The sequence below is a fragment of the Palaemon carinicauda genome, chromosome 8, assembly GCF_036898095.1.
Source record: "Palaemon carinicauda isolate YSFRI2023 chromosome 8, ASM3689809v2, whole genome shotgun sequence".
Lineage (NCBI taxonomy): Eukaryota > Metazoa > Arthropoda > Malacostraca > Decapoda > Palaemonidae > Palaemon > Palaemon carinicauda.
This window is the reverse complement of record NC_090732.1, coordinates 76,869,316-76,890,233: the sequence shown is the minus strand read 5'-3', so window position 1 is coordinate 76,890,233 and position 20,918 is coordinate 76,869,316. Positions and strand designations below refer to the sequence as shown.

The 20,918-nt window shown below is 33.3% G+C and overlaps 1 protein-coding gene across 4 annotated transcripts in view; it reads left to right on the top strand.

Annotated features, from left to right (window-relative positions):
• Positions 1–20,918, top strand: part of LOC137645762 (betaine--homocysteine S-methyltransferase 1-like) — a 152,415-nt gene that overhangs the window by 55,534 nt on the left and 75,963 nt on the right. For 3 of the 4 annotated variants that reach the window (XM_068378666.1, XM_068378668.1, XM_068378667.1), the window contains 2 exons: positions 13,598–13,719; positions 15,143–15,334. In XM_068378666.1, the coding sequence (XP_068234767.1) occupies positions 13,598–13,719; positions 15,143–15,334 (314 nt within the window). The remainder of the gene's footprint in view (positions 1–13,597; positions 13,720–15,142; positions 15,335–20,918) is intronic. The other variant, XM_068378669.1, reaches the window with a different exon arrangement.

Sequence of the window (20,918 nt, the reverse complement as noted above, 5' to 3'; positions counted from 1 at the left end):
GTACTGTAAGTTGTCAAGTAAGTACTTGTGCACAACAGTATCGAAAGCAGCACTAAGATCTAACATAATCAAAATTCCACACTTTCCCTCATCAAGAAGACCTATCATATCATTCATTATTGAGCATAAGGTAGTTTCTGTAGAGTGATTAGCTCTGCAAGCCAATTGATTTTCCAGGAATACCTCTAACTCATCAATATGCGCCCATAATTGCTCACTTATGATTTTTTCAATAAGCTTCGACATGAAAGATAAATTTGAAATGGGCCTATATGAATTTAGTTCGTTTACATCACCTTTTCCTTTGTATATTGCTTTGATCAACGCAGTTTTTTCACAGCCAGGAAAACAGGATTGTGATATATTTAGGTTAATTATATTCAGGTAAATATTATATACAACTTGTTTGTTTGGAGCTTGACTTATTGAACTGTTTGGGAAAGGGTTGTTTCCACAATATGTATTCTTCATCTCTCTCATAACCTTTAACAAGTCACACATATTTATTTCCTTAAATTTTATTAACTTCTTACCCTCCTTCACTGGCATAACTGACTGTCCTTCTAAGGGATTTTGGGGGAAACCTCTATAAATTTTATAAATTTTTTCATTGAAGAATATAGGAAATTTCTCTTCACAGACTTCAGGCAAGACATATTTTTTCTTTAATCCCATCAAATCATCTAGGTTTTTGTGAAACTCCCTCATGTTATTAGTATTTTACTTTCGCCGTTGTAGAGTTTTCTTTTTGTTTTTTTCTAACAGGATGTTATAGTCATTTCTGGCCTTATTATATAGATTTCTGGCTTGTGAGGATTTGGCTCTTTTCCATGTTACGTCTATGTCTTTTTGCCTTTAATAGCTCACTATTATACCATCTAACATTTTCGTGTACAACTATTTGTTTGCTCTTTATAGGACACTTGGTATCATACAATTTTCCAAAATTGTCAATATATTTTTTGGTATAACAACCAACACATTCTCTATCTACCATATGCTCACATTGTATGTTCTCACAAGACATTTGCGCTACACTAACTTCAATAAAATTCTCAGCATCGAAATTTTCCTGTTCCCTATATGTGATCCATTTTTTCAATACTCTGATGCAATTTATATCAACATCAAAAGTGATGAGTTTATGTGTTTTTGAGATCTCAAAGTCTGGTTCCACTTCAAGGTTTCTTATTAGGTCAGAATCTTTCCCAAATATGACCAAGTCGAGTGTATGACCACCTACTGACGTTGATACCAAAACACTGTTTATTAAATTGAACATCTCAAACACTTCCTTGAGTTCTTTAGCCTTATTATCGTTTACATCATGTACCCAACAATTAAAGTCTCCACCAATTAATGTATTTTTAATATCATCCACAACACCCACAAGAATACTAAATTCTTCAACGAATTTCCTCATATTACTCCCTGGTGATCTATACAATGATATCATATTCAATACCTTACTGTTTCTTGTCAGTTTTAAATAGATATATTCAAATACTTCAAATACTATTTCATTCATGATAGAAACCCCAGAGAAGGTTTTCGACACGAAGACACCCACTCCTCCTCCAGTTTTATCCTTTCTTGGTACGTGGTAGAAATTGTGAGTACATGGCGTCATCTCCTGAATCTTTGAGTTATCCCTAATATTTCCCTACAACCAAGTTTCCGTTAATAAGCATAAATCTAATTCCATTTCATTAATAAGATTTCTAATCTTTATGGTTTTATTCCCCACCGATTGAATATTTATCAGACCACACTTAACCAATTGGCTAGACTCCATGATCGGTTCTATTTTTTATCATGGTAAGCTCCTCTTTGTATAGTTTACAGTTTTCATCATATGTCTTAAGATTCGTATCATTATAATTCCTCATTGAGCAGTTATGACACTTTAATGTATTTACACTACAATCCGTGGTTCAGTGTTCCTGGTTACACTTGGCACATACCTGAGTCTTGCTACAACTATCGGCAGTATGACCAAATTCCTGGCATTTATAACACTGAAATACATTGTAGGAATCATAAATTTTGCAGCATCCTCCAAGCGTGGTATATACTCTATCGTCCCTTTTACGGAAAACTTTCCTGATAGTTGGACTACACTTTATAATGACATGTGACTTACCACTTTGTCTTGATTTAAACTTCCTGATCAATTTAAAGTCCTCTTCGTTTGCACATATATCATTCAACCATTCATTCTTCTCCTTTATACTGGCAATTATATCATCTTCATTTTCATCAATATGGCAGACCTTGATCTTCGGTTTAAGTAGATCCTTTTTATCCACTTCTACCTTAATGTCATTCTTGACATCTTCTAAATAATTTTTAGCCTTTTCTAACCCAGCTTTATCCGCAAAATCAACTACCAAGTGGCCTTGTTTAGAGGTTTTGACCTGTTCAACATCCGTGGTTATCTTCTTCATGATTGTTTCTTGATATCTGAAGCTTTCGTATTTTCCTCCATAGATTTTATGACCAAAGTGTTTTTTTTTTTATTTCAACCTACTTGCATATATGATCTTGGTCACATTCTCTTGCTCATATTCCGTAAGTTTCTCTTTCAGCTTAACAATTTCTTGATACATATTGGTGTATTGAGCAGTTATCATATCCATAATACCAGACATCTGTCGTTGTACATTTACCTTCATCTGTTCCATGTTGATGCTTAGTTTCGTAATGTTTTCTCATGAATGCCTGACCCATGAACAATTGGGATTTGCTGTCGGAACACATCTTGAACATTTATAAATGATGTTCCTGCTTTGAAAAATATCACTTGTGCCATCTTTTAAATCTGAGCAAGCTGCTTTATCGTGGTACCATCTCCGGCATTCATAGCATTGTATCCCATATTCGATATAGACCTCACAATGCCCACACCTGCCCTGATTGCCTCCGTCATCACATTCTTCATCAGCGACGTTCACTTGCATATTAGTTGCTGCCATTTTCTTTCCCTCCTTCCCTTGGAGTACCGTGTCAATTTCATTCATAAATAGATCGAGATCTTTCACGGGACTAAGTTTTTCTTTTCATTTTCTAAGGATGGGCATATTGAATCATTTTTCAATGACTTTCCAAGTAGCCCCACCCTAACACAAAAATGCTGGGTCAGGCCTTTCGCCACAGACCTCACATACAAAGGAAACCACCGATTTTTAACAATCGATTTCACTAATATCAACACTAGTAAACACCCACAAAAGTTTTTTTCATAGTATAAACAACGAGATACACAATGATTCCCGCTTTAAGCCAGTTTCGATACAGAGCATTAACACACACGTCCACACCCGCGGACTTGATAAGTAAAAGAAAAAGTTACTAGGTAAAGATAGAAACCACATATGCACGGGTCGTTGTGATAGGAGGAGACAAAGTAAGAAAATAACCTTAAACCTAATTAATTCACACAGTTAAATATCAATAAACATACATTGTGATTACTGAAAATAAACATCACCCAGCTAATATCAAATAACTATTCTTGCAAATATCCTATTCCTTTAGCAACACGTCACGTAGTTTCATCTCCAACCGTAAATTTCAGCAGTGCCACAAAGTAAGAGACACTCAACATAAGTCGTCTATGGGTAGGAATGGTCAGACAAATCACACAGGGTCTCCGCCACTGGGAGGCCCCTTAACGACTCCAGAGGTTCATTAAGCAAGGAAGGGCATCACACGTCCCCTTACACGAACTGAAGAGACGTCAGCAAAATACAGTTTATAGGGGATGGCAAGGAACACCTCCAATATGCCACTAGCTGCAAAAACATCGAGGACATCTTCAGAATATTTCATCAAACTTACCACAAGTCGTCAGGAAATATGGGAGCTGAAAACCTCTCTATATGGAGCCGCTAACTGCCGTTTTTTTCACTCCAAAGGGCCCCACATCACCAGCGGAGATAAAAACAAAACAGGCGACAAACAGCCGAAAGACCATCAATATGAAAGGATAAAAACACTTACATGGGTGACGTACCAATTTAAAACTACAGCTACCCTTTGAGGGGAAGAAAACATCCCAAGTTCAGCATTCAAAAGACATATAAACGAAACGGGACAAAAACAAGCAAAAATCTACTTTAAAGCGCGAAATCAAATGCACAGCAAAAGTAAAAAATAAATTAAATACGTTGACTCCATTACAATATATACTGTATATATATATGTATATATATATATATATATATATATATATATATATATATATATATATATATATATATATATATATATACTATATATAAAAAGATAGATAGATATATAGTATATACGTTTATAGATCTTTTGTTGTTAGTGGATACTTATAAGGTGAATTCAAAATTTAAATATTTTAATGTACTTCATGAAAGGTATGATTTGCAGATCATATAGAATTTGTAATGTTTTTTTTTTTTATTTGCACGTCTTTTCTAATTCACTACGTCTGAAAATTTAGGGATGGCTTTTCCATAAAGAAATCGCAATACAGCATCTTGTGTTGAAAAAGTCACGTTGATATGTAGTAATTTCCCGCTTCCTTCCCTCCATCTTGGTGTCTAAGTTCTCAGCTTTATTTGAACAGTCGCTGGTTATGTACACACAACACTAGAGGTGTTTTATGTCATTAAATCTCCAGCACAGTCGATTACATGGGCTGGTGTTTTAAAATGTTTGCTACGCTAGGCTACAAGCATGTTTTTATCACTTATAAGAATGGTCATTTAGGTGTTTGGATTACAAATAATCTTTGAGTGTAACGAGAAACTGTAATGGAATTAATGATTTGGAGTCTTATTTACAGTAAATCGAAAACGATAGCTGTTATACTAATTTTACACAAAATGAAGTAGGCGAGATAAACCATAATCTAAGATAAGAAATCAGAAGGAAGTACATCTATTGGTAGCAGTTACAGTTATGTTGAACTGAGTGTGTATCGAATTAGGGTTCAGTACAATTGATCCTGTGCGTAAATGATTATGAATTCAATGAAATAAGCTAAAGAGACATGTTTCTTAAACTGGCACCTTTTGAATCTGAAAGCAAATGTCTCGTTACAAATTGTAACTTGTATAATATGTAATTATATAAACTAACGTACAAAGATCCATACAAACATGCGCACACTTATATAAATATATATAGATATAAATGAATATATATATATATATATATATATATATATATATATATATATATATATATATATATATATATATATGTGTGTGTGTGTGTGTGTGTGTGTGTGTGTCCTACTTATAACTGTAATCGAACAGTTTAACATGTTTTTTTTTCGAAAAGGCCCATAAAAGAAACACAGGAAGTATATAAATAAATCACTATATTTTGGCCAATAAACATTGGCCCTCTTCAGGATGTAAAATAAAAATGAGGAATACAGTGGAGAGTGACGGTTTAAATAGGAAAGCAGAAGGGTGCTTCCAATTGTTCTACACTTGTTTTAAGTGCTGGAAGGCTTAGCCAAATTTAATTACATCCAGGTGCGTCTTCGTATTGTTGAGGCGCTTGGAGGATGTCTTGACCTCCGATGCATATCTGGTGGTCGGTCTCCGTGGATTATCTTCTTAATGATAGGGTTGAGAAGAGTATTGTCCACTGTGTCAGCTTTCCATTGGTCGCCAGATAGGTTCATTGTGTTTTATTGATTTATGATGGCTGATTACGGGATTTTCCTTCTGTACGGACAGAAAACTCTTAAAAAGCAAAGACGACTCACTCCAGTTAATCTGGTGCCCTAAATCTCTAAAGTGAACGAAAATCCCTGAGTTTTTATAGCCATACCTAACCGATCTTTTGTGTTCGGATAATCTTTGACTTTTTCACAATCCCCACATGGTACTTTATAAACACCGGATTCTATATCTCTTTTATTTTGATAAACATTAATAAGGGCACTTCCTATGGTCTTGGGATATGAAAAAACAAAGGGGTTCTCAGTTTTGATTTTATTTGGTATAATTTTAATACCTTCTATATATGGGAGTTTTATCTTGTTTTTAAAATATCTTTGGTTAGTAACATCATAATCTTTAAATCGTGCTGGCTTTGTTGATGGCCTTTTCTATGACGTACGTCGGGTAGAATAGCTGGGCGAGTTGTTTATGAATGATTTCAAATTCTTTACTTAGTTAGGCTTGTGAACAGATTCTCAAACCTCTAAGAAATAGATTACAAGCTACTCCAATTTTTACAGAAATGTTGTGATAACTAAAGAAATGAATGTAGGAAATAGAGAAAGTTGGTTTTCTATACACAGTGGAATTGTACTCTGACGATTCCCTTATAATTAGTATGTCCAAAAAATCTGATTTTCCATCTTTTTCCCATTCGGGTTTAAATTTTATGCTGGGGACTAAGGAATTTAGATTATTGAAAAATACATTAAAATCTCCCCAGCTATCATCCTAATATGTGAAAATGTCATCAACATAGCGTTGCCAAACCATGTTCGTAGGTTTAATTGTTGTTAAAATTTTCGTTTCAAAGGATTCCATGTAGATATTGGCTAAAATTGGAGATAACGGGCTGCCCATACTACAACCAAATTCTTGTTTGTAAAAATTTCCATTGAAAGAGAATACGTATTAGACACACTTAGTTTAATTAACTTAATTATTTTTTCAATATCGAGGGGGAAGTGATCTTCATAGGGGATTAATTTTTCCCTCAAGAAACCTAGTACATCATTGATCGGACCTTTGTAAATAGAGATTCTACGTCGAGACTCAAGAGTTTTACATTGTTTACCGGGATATTTAATCTATTAAATTTCTGGATAAAGTCTTCTGCATGCTTGATATGAGCGGAAGAAAAACTTGCTAGAAAGGGAGACAGCAAGTCTGCTAACCATTTTGATATATTATATATAAATGACCCTTTGCATGAGACAATTGGGTGCAAGGGAATGCCGTCCTTGTAAGTTTTTGGGAGCCCGTAAAAATATAGCAATGAAGGGTTCATAACTTTGAATTTTTCTAAGACCTCGATGTCTTTTTTATTGTTTCCGATTTTTCTTACGCATTTGAAAAACTCCGGAGCAATAGATTTACGGGGGTCTTTTGTTAGCCTTTCATTTGTAGTGTGGTCGTTTAAGAGCTGTTGAAATTTGTTGACATACGTTTCTTTATCGAGAATTACTATTTTGCCGTCTTTATCCGATTCTGTGATGATTATATTATCGGTTTTGTGTAATGAAAAAATTGCTTTATGAAACCTGCGAAGCGGATTTTTACTGTTATTTTGTTCTGATGCATTTAATAAGATTCCTTTCAGACAAATTTATTCTTTTTCAAAATTATTTTTAGAGAAATATTTAGCAAAAGCCACCACATGATCAAAATTATTTTCCCGTCTGGGTTTCATAGCAAAAGAGATAGCTGTTAGGATAAAGGATGGCTCGGTAAGATTGTGTTGATTATAGGAAGTTGAATGCAGTCACTAAGGATATTGCATTTCCATTGCCCTCGATCGAAGAATTACTTATGAAAGTACGGGATAGTAAATATGTTACAACTGTTGATTTAAAATCTGGATATTATCAAATACCCATTCAGGAAGACAGCAAATGTAAAATGGCATTTATAGCTAATGATCAACTATTTCAGTTTAATTTTCTTCCTTTCGGTGTTAAAAATGCTCCAAGTTATTTCTTTATAGTAATGATGGCAGTTTTTTCTCCCTTGATTGGCCATAAGATTCTTGTTTATTTAGACGATATCATAATTACAGAGAAAACGGCCGAAAAACATAATAATAATATTCGTAAAGTTTTAGAAGCATTGCGACGTAATGGTATGAAAATAAATTTGTTAAAGTGCAGTTTTTCTGTAAACAGGTCGAATTTTTATGTCATATAGTAACCCCAGAAGGTATCCAACCTTGCCCCAGTAAAGTAGCGGCTATTAGAGATTTACCCAGGCCACGTACCTTCAAGGAAGTACATGGGTTCCTTGGGCTCGCTGGGTATTACCGTAAATTCATAAGAGGTTTTGGAGAGATAGCGAGACCCGTAGAAACTTTAAAGAAACAAAAAGTAATGAATTGGGGAGGAGAAGAAGAAAGAGCCTTTAACCATTTGAAAGCTGCCTTAACTAGCAATGAATTACTCGCATATCCTAAATTTGATCGCCCGTTTTTAGTGACAACAGATGCGAGTAGTGTAGCTATTGGTGGCGTAGTTTCTCAACGAGATGATAAAGGTAGAGAGCGACCTATTTGGTTTGCTACCTGGGCATTAAAAGGGGCAGAAAAGAGTTATAGTACATTTGATCTAGAGGCTATGGCTATTCTATGGGTTCTAGAGAGGTATCGGTTCTTTTTATTAGGTCAGTCGATTGAGTTGCAAAGTAATCATCTCCCCTTACGTGATTTGTATTATAAAAGTGATTTGACCTCTCGAACAAGCGAGATGGATTTAGAGATTGTTAGGGTTTAATATAAAGAGTTATCACCACATAGAAGGTAAAGCTAACAAGGTAGCTGATGCTCTATCTAGAGGTGCAGTAATAGGAGTAACAACTAGGGCACAGAAGAGGAATGAAGAGTGTAACCAAAATATTGAAGACCCCATCAAAATAGAGAAGATAGAGAACGGGATGTGAATTTTCCCGAGGAACAAACGGAATACGGTAGCGGAGAGAGAGAGGTGGAGAGAGTTGCAGATATTAGGGAGAAAAAGAGAGATATGAGCATTGAAGGTGAATGTATGTGGGTGGCCGAGGACATGACCAGGGATGTCCAGAATGAATGCCCTGATGATGCAGGTTTGATTGACTTGGGAGGTTGGGACATAGAAGAAGTCCGAAAGGGACAGAAAAAAGAGGAATGGATGGAAAGAGTACGAGCAGTAATTAAAAGGGAATCAGAGAGTTATCCATCATTTCTGAATGTGCCTCATGAGAATTTTGTTTTATAGAAAATGATATCTTATATTGTGCTTACGAAATGAGGGGAGGGGGATTTTGTGCACGGGTAGTTCTTCCTCCCTCTTTGATTAATTGAGCCATCCACATTGTAGATGCAAGTCTGTATGCAGGGCATTTAGGGATTGATAGAACATTGAGGAGAACACGTGAATCCATCTTTTGGTTAGGAATGAAAAAATCTATAGAGAATTATATAAAAGGTTGTCATGCTTGTAACTGTTTCAAAGAACATAAAAACACTGTACCAGAAGCCCGAAAGTAGACTGTGATTTCTATCAAATTTTATAGAGTGCTTATGGATGTAGTAGGACCACTTGCTACTGGTTTAACACGACAAAAGTATATATGTGTATTTGTGGATGCATTTACTCTGTACACTGATACTTACGCAATGTTGGATAAATCAGCAGATTCATTAGCCCAGGCGCTGTACTCTTTCATTACTAGGTTTGGTTGCCCAAAAATTTTGATAAGTGATAATGGTCTCGAGTTTTTAAGTAAGGTGGTGAAATCGGTCACGGACTTGATGAAAATTGAACACTTTTCAGTGACTGCATATAGGCCTTCAGCCAATAGCTTAGAGGAATCGCATAATAGTGATGTAGTGCAAATTTTCCGTTACTTAGTGGCTGATGACCCCCTTCATTGTCCCGCCATGCTTCCTACAGCTGAGCTAGCTTTAAACATTGGATATAATGCTTCACTCTGGGACACGACTTTCTTTTTAGTGTATGGACAGGATCCTGTGTTACCATATACGGTACTCATTAATTCACAACAGTTGCCAAATTATTCAACTGAGCAATACCGTGTATATCTATTAAATCTATTGAGGAAAGTAATGAAGAACATTGATAGGTTTTTAAAAAGAGCTAATGAAAAACAACCTAATAAACACAAACTAGAGCCAGCGTATTTGGGTCTGTATCGAGTAAAGATGGTTAAATCTAACACAGTTGTGATACATAGCATTTTTAATGGCGCAGTGTCTGAGCATCATCAGACCCACACACATGTGGTGCCTGAAGAGGTAGTTTTCAAAAGCGTTCCTCCAAAACCCTGCATACATGACATTCCTCGAGTTGATGAGTAGAATTTTTTTTTTCTCTTTGCTGTTGTTGCTGTTTGAACAGACCTCATTTCCTCTTTTGACGTGTTTTAAATAAACTTGATGACACCAATGTGTTCTTATGTTGATGCTTAATGTATATGTAAAATGTTGTGGTAATTTTGCTGAGTGTGGAAATACGTAAAACATTGCTGAGTGAACCTAAAAACAATCAGAGGTTAAATTGGTCTGGCAGATGATGTATTATTCATGTATTTATATAATTCCTGGTTGTTGGGGCTGGGTCGGTTCCCGAATGGCAAGTGGCTGCAGGATTAAAGTTCAGCCTTGAGGATAGGTAGTGTTGGAGAATGTGTAGATGTGAATAACTTATACTTATTGTTATAAGAGAAGGGCGGGAAGATGAATGATTTTCTCGTGAAAACGGCTAGTGGCCACCGGTTGATAATTGCAAATGTATGTGTAGTAGTGATTTGAATAAATGGAAAACGGTGGTGGTGAGTTGTGTTGTGAAATTGTGCCGTAAACCAGGTCAAGTAAAATCGCCCCCAAAAAAACTTATTGCCCGCAACCAGGGGGAGGTTATTGATGAGGTTGTGTAAGACTGATGTTATGAATTTTTTTCACTTTGGGAATTCTGTATTTTAGTTGCAGAGGTCTTAAAAAGAAATGAGTGGAATTATCTATATTGTATTGTGTACATTTTTACATGCAATATTTCATTTTTAATTTTTATTTTGTGGAAGATGTGTTATTTTTGGGGGGTGATTTCTATATATAAAGTATATTTTATGTTGCATTTCTGTTTAGTACATGCCATGCCTATTCCGGGTCGGAGTGTCCTCCATATATCATAGACTAGTGAGGGCGAGTGCGCACCTCCTTCCGGAGTGAGGAGCTTGTGGGGGGAGTAATGTCCTAATTCTTGTATGTAGATATGTGTTGTACGTCAAGGTAAATGAACTCTTTAATCATGAAAATTCCACAAAAACCTATAACTTAGCATGTTGTTGTAGCAAGATTGCATTTTGATAGCGAGGGGAGATTAGTTACCTTTGTGCTCTCAAGTAGGCAAGGCTCTCGTACCTGAGAGAGTGATAGCTGTTTACAGTAGCATATAGTGTGTACTTACAAACCTTTAGTAGTAAATGAAGAAAACCCATATTCCGACATCTCATTATCCGTCTACATGGGAAATATATATATATATATATATATATATATATATATATATATATATATATATATATATATATATATATTTATATATATATATATATATATATATATATATATATATACATTTATATATATACATATATATATATATATATATATATATATATATATATATATATATATATATTATATATATATATATATACATATATATATATATATATATATATATATATATATATATGTATATATACATATATATATATATATATATATATATATATATATATATATATATATATGTATGTATATATACATATATATATATATATATATATATATATATATATATATATATATATATATATATATATATATATATATATATATATATATATATATATATATACATATATATATATATATATATATATATATATATATATATATATATATATGTATATATATATATATATATATATATATATATATATATTGAAAATTATTCAAAAACAATTAATCGAAAACAATTTTTCGAAAACTATTATTCGAAAAACAGCTATAGTCGAATGGAAAATGGTTCGAAAGAAAGTTATTCGAAAGGACAATTATACGAAATGATAAATATTCGTAATGTTTTTTTAACCTTACGCTAATAGGCAATTGTTCAAATAGGCAATTATTCAAATAGGCAATTATTCAAATAGGCAATTGTTCAAATAGGCAATTTTTCAAATAACTGTTTGAACGTTATCCGATTTTTTAGTGGTAATAAATGGTGTGAAGGACATCAAGAACCAAGAACTTCATTTCTTCGGAATATTGCAGCCCTTCAGTGATGGCCGAATACATTTCAAGTGAAAAAGGCAAGCCTATGCTTAAAATCAATGGTTTCATATTCGTGAAAGACAAACAAGTTGGTAACAAGATATATTGGAAATGCAATAAGTTTATGTATTGGTCGTCCTTCAAGACGACATCGACGTAGTCCTATGTTTTGCCTAGGACTAACAACGCACGTGAAGGATGGCACAGAGCTCTTTTTACAACAAATGTCATCTCATCATCCAACAATATGGAAGTTCCTTGATGTTCTAAAAGGAGAGCAGGATTTACAAGAATTCACATTGTGAAATTAAGAGCAGGAAGCACAAATATGAAGAGTTCCAAAAAATCTCGTTACTTGAATTAAAGGATAAAAATATTAGTGGCAACCTTATAGTATTTGCACGCTGTAGTGCATAACTTGCATTAATAAGTAAATCTGTTTCATCATTAAATTATTTTAAAAGTTTTAATTATGACATACATATTTAAAAGATTTCATCCTTTTTGGTATTTTTACACTTTTGTTTAAATAAAGAATTTTACATTTCAGATGATTTTCATTTCGTATAATTGTCTTTTCGAATAACTTTCTTTCGAACAATTTTCCATTCGAATAATTGTTTTGAATAGTTGTTTTCGAATATTTTTTTTCAATTAATTGTTTTCGAACAATATATATATATATATATATATATATATATATATATATATATATATATATATATATATATATATATATATATATGTGTGTGTGTGTGTGTGTGTGTGTGTGTGTTTTATACATGTCTGTAGCATGATGCTCCTAAATGCTCCCGGAAAGGGATGACACTAGATGGGTATAGCCTGCCAGCTTTTCAGCATGTTTTTATGGGTGGGATTGCTAGCCATACACTTTACCTTGACCCCTAGCAAAGTTTGGTATCTATTTACTGTTAGGTTATCCACAATGAAATGTAGAAAAAGAAAAAAATTACTGAATTTTTTTGGCTTAGGTTTTGCCAATAACTAAGAATAGAGTGAGCGCACATGGCAAAAGCAAAGGTTTGTTACCTAAATGGTTGTTTTTAACAACTAGGTAAGTAAATGGCAAATTCAGAGTTTATATTGCTAATACAAGGGAAAAACATTTAGGAAATCCTTTTCCTAATTTATTGTGTATTTTATTTATTTCTCTTAGAAATGTTGAGACTGCGTATATTGCTCCCTTAGATGTAATGTTATTAGAAACACTTAGCAATGAGTAAACATAAATCGATAAACCAATGTTTAGAAACAAAATCACCCCAGGTTTAGCTACAAAAACTTTGCTAAAGATTATTAAAAAAAAAAAAAAAGGACTGTACAGTAACTGGACGATGCTGTTTTTTTGTTGCACAAGGAACCCGTTGTTGTCTTGAATAGAAATTCAGAACGAGTTTGCATTCAATGCAAAACATTGATTTTGGCTTGACGTCGACTATAGAGAATCTAAAAATTGGTTTCCAGTTTATATTTCATCTTTCACAAGTAGTACTGCACTTCACTGTTATGCTTATCTGGTATATACTGCCCATTTCAGTGCAACAGCTGCACAAGGAATTCTTGCGAGCTGGTAGCGACGTCATGCAGACATTCACCTTCTTCTCTACCGATGACACCTTGCAAGTGAAGCACCCTGGTGAGGAGGGGTATTCCTATAAGGTTAGACGATATTCTTTTTATTTCGGTGGTCTTATCTGTTCCTTTTCCACCAATGAACATGGGAACTAGCTTTCTGCTTCTGTTTTTCTCTGATGTCATAGAGATCGTAGGGGGTCAAGCAAAAATCTAATTTGTTGTTTTTATTGCTTTCTTATGACATCGGCTAGATAAAAGCACTGGGATGTCCATCCAACTGAATATTTGTTGCGAATAAACTACTTGCGAATGATAACAGTCTAATTTTGTCTTGAATATTTCATATAAAGAGGCCAGTGACATGAGCATCCTCATAGTCTTATCTAGCCCATCCCAGAAAAGGATAAGAAAATAAGAGTGAATGGAATATAGGTTATAACGAAACTCCTTCTCATCCATCTATATTGGGGGAATATAAAAGGACTTACAATAAAATATGAATGAGTTATTCTAATTGCAATGTTTATAATGTCTAAAAGAAGGATAACCTTGTAGAATAAAGAAGTCCTGGTCTGCCATACAAATTTGCTAAAGTCTGAATAAATGGGATGAGAGGAAGCTAGGTTACAAAGATGTTTTCTTATGACAAATAGAACAGATGGGTGAATAAGTGACTTGAAGCTCTATTGAGCTATGAAGGCATATGAGAGTTTAATGTAACGTAAAGAGAAGTTGATCAGTTATATGAAGGTTATGGTATAATGAAAGAGGTTATATCGAAGATTTAGAATATGTGATTAATAAAGATTGTCTTATCTTTGTGTTGTATAGTTCTGCGTAGAAGAGAGATTAAGGTACTACGATAAGGGATCATTATACAAAATTAATTTGAAATTTAGGTTTTGGATTGACTAGAGGAGGTGAAATAGATTGACTGAATTACAATTGAGATAATTAAAAGTTGGAAATGATGAACTGAAGACGAAAGAGTTGGACTGGTCATGTTGATTCATGGTTAAATGAAGTATGAAACTGGTATAAGATATTAAAAGAAAAAGTCCATAGATAAAGAAAAATTCCTCAGAGCGAGGTGTGCCAGGAGTTCCTGTGTCCAACTGCACATACATGACTCGAATGGTCTACAGAATTTTTTTCCCAAGTTTTCTCCGCTCGTTTGGATATCTAGGTCAGCTATTTGAAGCATACCTCCAGACTTGAGATAAACCTATTTTCAACCTTATACTCTACATCTGTTCCCACTTTTTGTCTTCCAATTTGCTGTCCAACTTCTTAATTTTTTTTCGTAATACATTCATATCTCATTGCTTAATAGCCTCCACAGCCCAAACGCTGGACCATATAGCCAAAATCTTATGAATCCAATGTAATCCAATCTCTAACAGAGAGTGAGATGAAGTTCCTTGCCTGCCTTTGTTACATCAGTGACTAGAATATAGAAACTTAACATTATAATGTTCCTTTCGTTAATTTCTATACATCTTATCAGTGTTCAGACCTGAACAACGCTGCCTGTAAATTGGCCCATGAAGTGGCTCGTGAAGGAGATGCCCTTGTAGCCGGAGGGGTAACTCAGACCACTTCTTACACTGCAGGGAAAGGGAAGGCATTTGTACAAGCTAACATTAAGGACCAAGTCAAGACCTTTATGGTGAACAAAGTAGACTTCATCATCTGCGAAGTAAGTCCTAAGAAATTTTTCTTTTAACATCCAAATCTCCATTTTTTTACCTAAGTTAGAAGAGGGTTAGGATTTTGTCATGCTCATCTCAACCACGTTATTGCTTCTAATAGTAATTTCCACACCCATATGTGCAAAGTACTTGCTAGTTACTTGAGGCTCAGATCATCTAGAGGCATTTCATTTTATTTCTAGATTCACAGTACAAAGCCACATTTTTCATTCACCTGTGAAGTTATATGATCAGAAATTTATGGAAATTCATCCTGCTAAAGGGGTCACAAGTTTAATATTATGATTTCAAACTTGGGCCTCAAGCTGAATATTATGATTTCAAACTTGGGCCTCAAGCTGAATATTATGATTTCAAACTTGGGCCTCAAGCTGAATATTATGATTTCAAACTTGGGCCCCAAGCTAAATATTTTTATTTCAAATTTAGGTCTCGAGATCAGTACTTTGATTTTGAACTTGGGCCCAGAGATCAATATTTGCAATTTGAACTTGGGCCTCGAGCTGAAAATTCTGAATTTTTACTTGGGCCACTATCTCAATATTTTGAATTTGAACTTGGGCCTCAAGCTGGAAATTCTGATTTTTTACTTGGGCCACAATCTCAATATTTCGGCCTTGAAGTTGATATTTTGATTTTGAACATTAGAATCAAGTTCAATGTTTAGATTATTAACTTGTGCCTAGATCTCAATATTTTGATTATGAACTTGGGCCACGAGCTTAATATACTGATTTTGAACTTGGGCCACGAGCTTAATATATTGATTTTGAACTTGGGCTTCAATCTCAATATTTTGATTTTCAACTTTGGCATCAAGCTCAATATTTTTATTTTGAACTTAGGTATCAATCTCAATATTTTGATTTTGAACTTTGGCCTCAAGCTTGATATTTTTATTTTGAACTTTGGCCTTGTGATCATTATTCTTATTTTGAACTTTTACCTCGAACTCACTATTTTTATTTTGAACTTGGGCCTCAAGATCAATATTGTTATTTAGAACTGAGGCCTCGAGATCGATATTTTATTGCTGATTTTTGGCTCAAGATCAATATCTTTATTTTGAACTTGGGCCTCTATCTCAATATTTTGATTTTGAACTTTCACCTTGACCTCAATATTTTGATTTTGAACTTTCACCTTGACCTCAATATTTTGTTTTTGAGATTTTGTCTCGAGCTCATTATTTCTATTTTGAACTCGGGCCTCGAGAACAATATTTTGATTTTAAATATGTCTTGAGCTCAATATTTTGATCTTGAACTTTGGCCTTAAGCTAAATATTTTGAAACTGGGTCTCAAAAACGATATTTTTTATTTTGAACTTTGGCCTTGATCTCATTATATTGATTTTTAACTTTGGTCTCAAGCTCAATATTTTGATTTTGAAACTGGGTCTCAAGCTCATTATGTTTATTTCAAACTTTGGCCTCGAGTTCGATATTTTGATTTATGGACCTTTGACTCAATCTTAATATTTTGATTTTAAACTTTGCCCTCTAGCTTAATATTTTGATTTTGAAGTTAGGTCTCAAGCTAAAGATTTTCAATTTGAACTTTGGCCTCAAGTTCAATATTTTGATTACGAACTTTGACCTTGATCTCAATATTTTGATTTTGAACTTTGATCTTGATCTCAGTATTATGATTTTGAAATTGTGTCTCACGCTAAATATTTTGATTTTTAACTCTGGGCTTGAGGCCAATGTTTTGATTTTGAACTTATGCCTCAATCTCAATAACTTGATTTTGAACTTTTGCATAGAGCTGAATAATTTGACTTTGAAATTTTGTCTACAGCTTAATATTTTGATTAGAACTTTGGCCTTGAGCTCAATATTTTGATCTAGCATTTGGGCCTCGATCTTGATATTCTGATTTTGAAATTGGATCACAAGCTCAATATTCTTATTTTGAACTTTGGCCTCGAACTCAATATTTTGATTTTGAACTTGGGCCTTGAGCTCAATGTTTTGATTTTGAAATTGGATCTTAAGCTTGATATTTTGATTTCGAACTTTGGCATCAAGCTCAATATTTTGATTTTGAACTTGGGCCTCAATCTCAATATTTTGATTTTTAACTTTGACCTTGAAGTCAATATTTTGATTTTTAAATTAGGTCTCAAGCTCATTATTTTTATTTCGAACTTTGGCCTCGATCTCAATGTTTTGATTTTGAGCCTGGGTATCAATATCAATATTTTGATGTTCAACATTGGCACCAAGCTCAATATTTTTACTCGAACTTGGGTATCAATCTCATTGTTTTGATTTTGAACTTTGGCCTCAAGCTCAATATTTTTACTTTGAACTTGGCCTCGAGATTGATATTCTTAATTTGAACTATGGCCTCAAACTCAATATTTTTGCTTTGAACTTAGACCTCGAGATCAATATTTTTAATTTAGAACTGGAGACTTGAAATCGATATTTAGATGATGATTTTGGGCCTCAAGATAAATATCTTTATTTTGAACTTTGGCCTCGAGCTCAATATTTTGATTTTGAGCTTCGACCTCAATCTCAATATTTTGATTTAGAACTTTGGCCTGGAGCTCAATATTTTCATTTTGAACCTTTGCCTCGATCTCAATATTTTGATTAGGAACTTCGTCTCGAGCTCATTATATTTATTTTAAATTTGGGCATTGAGAACAATATTTCGCTTTTGAATTTATGTCTTCAGGTCAATATTTTGATCTTGAACTTTGACCTCAAGCTCAATATTTTGATTTTGAAATTGGGTCTCAATAACGATATTTTTATTTTGAACTTTTGCCTTCATCGCAATATATTGATTTTGAACTTTGGCCCCGAGCTCAATATTTTGATTTGAAACTGGGTCCTAAGCACAATATATTTTTTTCAAACTTTGACCTCGAGCTCGATATTTTGATTTATGAACCTGGGCTTCGATCTCAACATTTTTATTTTGAACTTTGCCCTCTGGCTCAATATTTCTATTTTAAAGTTAGGTCTCAAGCTAAAGAATTTTAATTCGAACTATAGCCTCAAGTTCAATATTCTGATTATGAACTTTGGCCTTGAGCTGAATATTTCGATTTTGAACTTTGATCTTGAGCTCAATATTTTGATATTTAAATTGGGTCTAAAGCTAAATATTTTGATTTTTAACTTTGGCCTTGAGGACAATGTTTTGATTTTGAACTTAGGCCTCAATCTCAATATCGTGATTTTGAACTTTGGCATCGAACTCAATATGTTGATTTTGAACTTGGGTCTCAAGCTCAAATATATCTATTTTGAACTTTGGCATCGAGCTCAATATCCTGATTTTGAAACTGGGCCTCAATATCAATATGCTGATTTTGAACTTCCGTCTCAAGTTCAATATCTTGATTTTGTAATTGGGCCTCAAGCTCAATGGTTTGATTTTAAACTTTGGCCTCACGGTAAATATTTTGATTTTGAACATGTTATTCAATCTTCATAATTTGCTCTTCATCCTGGGCCCCAAGCTCAACATCTCTACTATTAACTCTAGTAGCTTAATATTTTAATTTTGAATTTGGGCCACGATCGGAATATTTTGATTTTAAACTTCGGCCTTGAGTTCACTATTTTTTGTATTAGGCTTTCGCCTCATGCTCACTATTTTTAATTGGAACTTTGGCCTCGAGGTCAATATTTTTATTTTAAAATAGGGTCTCAAGCTCAATATTTCTATTTCAAACTTTGGCCTTGAGTTCAATATTTTGATTTTGAACTAAGACCTCAAGCTCAATATTTTGAAATTTGCCTCATTCTCAAAATTTTCATTATTAACTTCGGCCTCGAGCTAAATTTTTTTATTTTGAACCTTGGTCTCAAGCTTAATATTTAAATTTTGTAATCGGGTCTCAAGCTTAATATTTTCATTTTGAACTTTGGTCTCGAGCTCAATATTTTGATTTTGAACTTTGGCCACAAGGTTAATATTTTGATTTTGAAATAGGGTCTCAAGTTTAATATTATATTATTGAACTTGGCTTTAAGCTATATATTCTTATTTTGAACTTGGTCTTTGATCTCAATATTTTGATTTTGAACTTTGGCCTTAAGCTAAATATTTTGATTTTGCAATTGGGTTTCAGGATTAAGATTTTGATTTTGAAATTGGGTCTCAAGCACAATATCGTCACCCTCATAAACTAACTGCCTAAGTCATTTTCTCCACTTCTTGGGAAATCGAAAAAACCTTCTCATTTCCTAATTCTTTATATCATTGTGTTGAGCTTCAATTAACAAATTCTATTTCACAAATTTTTCTGTTAAGAATTTGTGAATTGAAACTTAAGACAATGATATAAAGAATTAGGAAATAATAAGGTTTTTTTTTTTTATTTCCCAACAAGTGGAGAAAATGACTAAGGCAGTTAGTTTATAAGGGTGACGATGTTCTTATTTTGAACATTATCATTGAACTTAATATTTTGATTTTGAACTTCGGCCTCGATATCAATATTTTGAATTTGGACTTTGGTCTTGAGATTAATATTTTTATTTCTAAAATGTGCCTTTAGCCCATTATTTTGATTTTGAAATTGGGCATCAATCACAATATTTTGATTTTGAACTTTGGCCTTAAGCTCAATATTTTGATTTTAAAATTGGATCTCAAGCTCTATATTCTTATTTCGAATCTTGGCCTTGGAGCTCAATATTTCAATTTTGAACTTGCAATTCAATATCTTTTTTCTATTTTATTTTTAACTTATAGCCTTGAGCTCAATATTTTTATTTTTAAATTGGGTCTAAAGCTCAATATTTCTATTTCAAAATTTGACCTCGAGGTCAATATTATGATTTTGAAATTTTGGCTCAACTTTGATAATTTGATTTCGAACTTTGGCCTCGAGCTCCATATATTTGATTTAAAATTGGCCCTCGAGATCAATATTTTGATTTTGAAATTAGGCCTTGATCTCAATATTTTAATTTTGAACTTTGGCCTCGAGCTCAATATTTTGATTTATTAAATTTGGTCTGAACCTCAATATTTTGATTTCTTAAATTTGGTCTGAACCTCAACATTTTGATTTTGAACTTTGGCATTGAGTTTAATATTTTGATTTTAAAATTTTGTTTCACAGTTAATAATTTGAATCTGATTTTAATTGTGAACTTGGGCCTTAAGCTAAATATTTTGATTTTGCAATTGGGTTTCAGGATTAAGATTTTGATTTTGAAATTGGGTCTCAAGCACAATATCGTCACCCTCATAAACTAACTGCCTAAGTCATTTTCTCCACTTCTTGGGAAATCGAAAAAACCTTCTCATTTCCTAATTCTTTATATCATTGTGTTGAGCTTCAATTAACAAATTCTATTTCACAAATTTTTCTGTTAAGAATTTGTGAATTGAAACTCAAGACAATGATATAAAGAATTAGGAAATAAGAAGGTTTTTTTTTTTTATTTCCCAACAAGTGGAGAAAATGACTAAGGCAGTTAGTTTATAAGGGTGACAATGTTCTTATTTTGAACATTATCATTGAACTTCATATTTTGATTTTGAACTTCGGCCTCGATACCAATATTTTGAATTTGGACTTTGGTCTTGAGA